This window comes from Zea mays, chromosome 7, assembly GCF_902167145.1.
Source record: "Zea mays cultivar B73 chromosome 7, Zm-B73-REFERENCE-NAM-5.0, whole genome shotgun sequence".
NCBI lineage: Eukaryota > Viridiplantae > Streptophyta > Magnoliopsida > Poales > Poaceae > Zea > Zea mays.
The window spans coordinates 149,541,456-149,547,351 of record NC_050102.1 but is presented as its reverse complement, the minus strand read 5'-3'; the positions used below and the strand labels follow the sequence as shown (position 1 = coordinate 149,547,351).

Here is a 5,896-nt window from a genome sequence, read left to right as displayed (position 1 = left end):
GGCCAAACCTGCGGCGGACCGAGACGCGATGCGCTCACGAGTGACAGACAGCCACGATCCCGCTCCTGCAGAGACGCCGCTGGAGCTGGGCCCGTCGCGTTCGGCAAGGAGGAGAGCCGTCCCCATCCGGCCGTGTGACCCCACCCACCCGTGACCCGTCCACACCGCGTTGCCCCGCAACCGGACGCGACGAGCCAGCAGAAAACACCCCACCCCGCCCCCCCCGCACGGCCACCCAACTCAAGTACGAGCCGCGGGCCGTGTCCACCTTTCTGTTCAGCCTTGCTGTCTTGTCGCGCGCTCTCTTCCTCTCCCGCGGCCCCGCCCCACAGCTCTGCTCCCCCGTCCTTCCGACGTTCACACTGCCTTCTCTTCTCAGCCCCCACGTCGCGTCTTACAAGAGGCATCGCAGCCTCCGATTCCCCGAGAGGCGGCACGTCGGCACGGCACGCTCTTCTCCTAGCGCGGGTGGTGTGGGTAACCGCGGCGCGAGAAGCTGCTCGATCTTGCAGCTCGTGCCGGGCGCCGGGGGTGTGCGGTGCGGGTGCTGCGGACATGAGCTGCCTGTGCTGGTTCAAGCGGAGGTCCAGGAAAGGGCGATCGTCGTCGTCGGGGAAGCGAGGGGCGTCGTCGACGGCGACGGTGTCGGTGTCGGGCCCCGCGACCGCGACCGCGACCACGACCACGACGGCGTCGGCGGAGAGCACGAGCCGGTCGGACGACTCGGGCGCGGTGCGGCCGGTGAGCAAGTCGGCGGGCTCGTCGCAGTCGCAGCGGAGCATCTCGTCGCTCTACGAGGAGCGGGGCCACGGCCAGCTGCGCGTGTTCGACTACGACGAGCTCCAGGGCGCCACGGCCGAGTTCGGCCGCGCGCAGAAGCTCGGCGAGGGCGGCTTCGGCAGCGTCTACAAGGGCTTCATCCGCGCCGCCGACGGCAAGGGGGACCGCGTCCCCGTCGCCGTCAAGAAGCTCAACCAGCGTGGCATGCAGGTCCGTGTCCGTCCGTACGTGTGTGTGCTCTTGTTTGTCCTCACTCCCTCCCTCCCTCCTCCTGTTGCTGTCTCTCTGGTTGGCCTATCTGCGAGGGCGTTCACATGCCATCGGTGACTCGGTTCTCCACTACAGCCTGCCATCGGTCTCTCAGTATACTACTACCTTTTTTCGGATGACTTGGACAGATCAGAGAAGTGGGTTTCCGGGGAATTAGTAGAATGGGACAGATCTCTACCGTATTTTCCGACAACCAGGGGGGGTGTTCCTTTATGTTCCTTTTTATGCTGTTTCACTGGAACAATAGCATAGCATTGATAAAACGATAAAACACGTGGAACTCGCAGTTTCTTTTTTCCTGCTCTCAATCTTTTTTATCTGCATAAGCAATGTGTAGTCTTGCCAGATCAGACCAAGATGTTGAATCACTGAATGAATCAGATGGAGTAATCACAGAGAGTGACATTTAGGATGCTTGCTTCGACTTCTTCAGATCTAGACAATCTTGGAAGGAAACGAAATAGAAGGGGTAGTGAAGAATTTTCAAGGATCCGATGTAGGCATTGATTAGTACACCTTATGCTGCTTTTGCAGTTGGACCATTAGTAGACGTTAAGACCAACTAACATTTTTTTAGTGCGAAAGGATTCCCAGTGAAAGCATATGTAGAGTTTATGAGCCCATCAGTGGGGATTGGTAAATTTCATAACAATGTCAGTCCATTTCTGCTGACATTTGTAATTGTTCGTTTGCGAATAATCAATCGCTGATTAGCTGTCAGCCTTGTGTAGTTCTGTATGTGATATTTACAGGCAATGGAAAAAACATGTTATTGGAGTTATGTGCCTTTGTTCAAAAAATATGCTAATTGGAGGGTAAGTATAGAAATAACCATTTGATTAGCTGTAATCTACTGACTATAGAGAAAAAAGCTTTAGGGCATGTTTGGTTCACTACCTAAGTTGCCACACTTTGCCTAACTTTTCTGCCTAAGGTTAGTTATTCAATTTGGACGACTAACCTTAGGCAAAGTGTGGCACATTTAGCCACAAACCAAACAGGCCCTTACTTTGACAAACCTGAAGTACCGGGCAACCCCTCGTGGTTTCCTCGAAAAAAAGGCAGTCATGCAGAAAAGAGCTGGCAGTAAGCGCAAAAATCATGGATGACCTTTTACATGTTCAAGAGGAGAAATATGATATCCAGGAAAGGAAACGATGTCAACCAATCTTCTAGCTGTATTAAAAAAACCACTACTGAATTTGCTCGACCAATGGAGACCACTGGATAGAATGGACCTCTTTGGTGGGCAATACCAACCTTAGCTGACTACTTCTTACTAAGAGACCAAATCTTGGTATGCCAATCTGCAAAGAAAAGTCAGCTATCATTTTGTACAATACATTTTATCCATGGTTTACAATTGTGAATGATGAGCTCCTGGTTTTCTGAAATGTTGACTGATAAATAGTAAAATATACCAGGTATGTGCGGTATTGATTTGGGGTCAAAAGCGAATTTGTTTTGTTGCTTCCTTCCACTGCGCATCGGGATGTTTTTCAGTAATAAAAAAGTGTATTCTTGGATTTATACAGTACAGTGATTTAAGTGATGATGCCGTTTTAGGTGCTAAAGATATATGTTTTTTTTTCATCAGGAAGCTGATTCCACCTGTGTTAGTTCCAATTCGATGCCTCGTGCTATCTATATTATCTCCCTGCACTAATTGACATATCAGAATGTAAATTAGCTATCCTTGTCTGGAAGAAATGTGCTCAAATACAATATTAATTAGAAGTGCTTAATGCCATAGTCCAAGTGTTCCTAGACTATCAGGAAAACTGCGTTCCCTACCTGTTTCCTTATTTCTTCATTATTACTGTGACAGGGACATAAGCAATGGCTGGCAGAAGTACAGTTCCTTGGTGTTCTGGAGCACCCAAATCTTGTAAAGCTACTTGGATATTGTGCTGTTGATAGCGAAAGAGGGGCACAGAGATTGTTGGTCTACGAGTTTATGCCCAATAAGAGCTTGGAAGACCACTTGTTCAGGCGAGCTAATCCTCCTCTACCGTGGAACAGAAGGCTTCAGGTTATCTTGGGAGCTGCAGAAGGATTGGCGTACCTGCATGAAGGGGAAGTTCAGGTAATCAGGTGTTCTTCAAGCCTGCACTATTGGTCCTGTGCTTTCAATTTACCGCCAAAGGATAGCCTATCTTCCATGGTTTTTTTTAAATGGGAAAGCATCCTAGCTAGCAAAAGTCATCCTGACTACTCGCCGCAAAGATTCCAGGAAGCTAACTTCTTTGACGTTTCCGGAAAGCACAGCTCAATGTTCAAGGCTAGGACATGCAGGCGCCGTAGCCAATTTCAATTGTAGCTGTGCTGTCTGTGCCAAACATTTCAGCCTGCCTAGCACCGGTTCTCCAGCTGACTATTGTGCGCAGCATATGAGAGCCGTCAAGCAAGATCAAAATATCACATATTACTTGTGTTAAGACTACGCCATGCCATTGTTTCAGAACGTGTGCTACAGCGCTGTTCTTGTTTGTTTTCAAGTTTTTCGTTCAGAAAAGCTAGACCTTAATTTTCTGCATTTTGGTTAGGTGATCTACCGGGACTTCAAAACGTCCAACATTTTACTGGACAAGGACTTCAGAGCAAAGCTATCAGACTTCGGCCTAGCCAGGGAGGGGCCAACTGGAGCAAACACTCACGTCTCGACTGCGGTACGTACGTTACATCCATCAATACGTAGGCAATGCAGTGTACCTGCTCGATCTACGCGTAGCTGACGAACGACGAGCCTGGGCTTCCATTGTCAATGGTGCATTCACTTTCTTTCTATGCGAGCATGCACGGCACTGTCATGTGACTGAACTGAACTATTGCACTACGTGCCATGCTAACGCAGGGCTTGAAGATAGCATCAAGCAGTCAATGTGACGCAGGGTCGCGCTACGGTTTTGACAGCTCTGTGGCATGATGTATTTTCAGGTCGTCGGGACGCAAGGGTACGCCGCACCGGAGTACATGGACACGGGGCACCTGACGACGAAGAGCGACGTGTGGAGCTTCGGTGTGGTGCTTTACGAGATCCTGACGGGGCGGCGGTCGCTGGACCGGAACAGGCCGGCGGCGGAGCAGAAGCTGCTGGAGTGGGTGGCCCAGTTCCCGCCGGACAGCCGCAACTTTCGGATGATCATGGACCCCAGGCTCCGCGGCGAGTACTCGGTGAAGGCCGCCCGGGAGATCGCCAAGCTGGCCGACAGCTGCCTGCTCAAGAACGCCAAGGAGCGCCCCACCATGAGCGAGGTGGTCGAGGTCCTCGGCCGGGCCGTGCAGGCGCACGCCGAGCCTGACAGCGGGGCTCCCGGCCCCGGCGCCAAGGGGAAGAAGACCGACGCTGCCACACCGTCCCGGCGGCGGCGTGACTGACTGCTACATGTCGTCATCGGTAAAGGCGCTTACCGAGTCCATTGGTTAGTCTAGTCGTGAGCTGTGACAGCACAAAAGGAGTGAGTGTTGTGCTTGGGGCCCTACATATAATTTTTTTTGGACATACAGCATTACTTAGACGTACGTAGAGACGAGCTGGCGGATTGAACTTTGTGTAGCTTTCGAAAGTGAGCATTTTGAAAAGAAAAAAAAGAGTAGAGGTCTCAAGGGTTTCGAAAGGGGGCATTTCAAAAGATTTTGCGCTGGCTCTACAAAAGGATCTGTTTTAGCATAGCCGAGTGAAATCAGAGTGTCAGACGCGAGCGCACAGATTTTTCAGGAAGCAGCTGGCAAGAGCTTCGTCAAGCATGTATTAACAGAAAACATAATTTATAAAAAAAAAATAGCGCACAAATTTGATTGTATTGGATTTCGCTGGGATCTTGTTGATTGCATAAATTATTTGGTCTTTTACGAGCACTCCGTCTTGTGTGTGCTATTAGGCCATTCTCAATAAAAATTCCATGACATTAATTAGTATGCCAATTTTTAATAACATGACACTGTATTTATTATGAAATAGATAAAACTAGTTTCGTCGGCGTAAAACTATGTTAAACCGTTTTCTAAGTATTGGAAATTACATGAAACTATCATAGAGCATAATTTGTTTTTCCTTCATCTATTTCATCTAATCATATTGGTCATTTATATGCAATATTTAAATAACATGTTAGCCTATAAAATTATGTCGGGAAACTCTTTATTAAAAAACATATTTTATTCTTTATTTTATCCCACTTTTACACTTTTATTGACATGGCAATATCTACCACCGAAAAGTGCCTTAGGAGGTAGTATTTGGTTAGAGGGACTAAAGATTAGTCTCTAGTTTTTAGTCCTATTTAGTTCCTTTTTTGCCAAACACTAGGACTAAAATATGGACTAAAATGATTTAGTCTTTAGTCCTTAACATAGGTGCTAAAAGAGACTAAAAGCCTATAATTATCATGTAACCCTTACTTTCTCTCTATAGTATTCGGTTGTAAGAGCATGTTTATATGGACAGCTAAAGTTGTGAGTGTATTCCAAGGCATTTGAGTCTTTGGATAGTGTATTTAATGACTTTAGAATCTATTTAGTCCCTATAACCAAATATGTAGGGACTAAAGTTTAATCCTACGACTAATTGAAACTAAACATGGTCTTATTTATATTGTATCGTATTGTGTCCCATACCCAAAACAAATAGCTTCTTGAGCCGAACCTGAGCCTAGCTCGATGCGCGTGAGCAATCATTCTGGAGTAGTATCATGCATTAAACTTCCTTTTCTGAACGGAGCTATTCCATCTGTTACTTATTTTAAGGTCACGAATTATTTGTCCTAAGTTAATGTTTTAAAACTTTGACCAACAATATCTATAAAAATAATTATTTTTAAATTACAAAAAATATATATTATGGTAG

General features: G+C 47.3%; 1 protein-coding gene across 1 annotated transcript; it reads left to right on the top strand.

Annotated features, from left to right (window-relative positions):
* The first annotated feature begins 351 nt into the window (after positions 1 to 351).
* LOC100280671 (uncharacterized) lies at positions 352 to 4,654 on the top strand. Its single transcript, NM_001366137.1, has 4 exons — positions 352 to 990; positions 2,879 to 3,136; positions 3,597 to 3,719; positions 3,988 to 4,654. The coding sequence occupies exons 1-4, from the start codon at positions 556 to 558 to the stop codon at positions 4,426 to 4,428; spliced, it is 1,257 nt and encodes a 418-aa protein (NP_001353066.1). The 5' UTR covers positions 352 to 555; the 3' UTR covers positions 4,429 to 4,654.
* Positions 4,655 to 5,896: the final 1,242 nt, after the last annotated feature.

Coding starts and splice junctions, on each gene's coding strand:
- LOC100280671 (NM_001366137.1), top strand. CDS start 556: ATGAGCTGCCTGTGCTGGTTCAAGCGGAGGTCCAGGAAAGGGCGATCG. Junction 991..2,878: donor TCAACCAGCGTGGCATGCAG/GTCCGTGTCCGT, acceptor TTACTGTGACAG/GGACATAAGCAATGGCTGGC. Junction 3,137..3,596: donor TGCATGAAGGGGAAGTTCAG/GTAATCAGGTGT, acceptor CATTTTGGTTAG/GTGATCTACCGGGACTTCAA.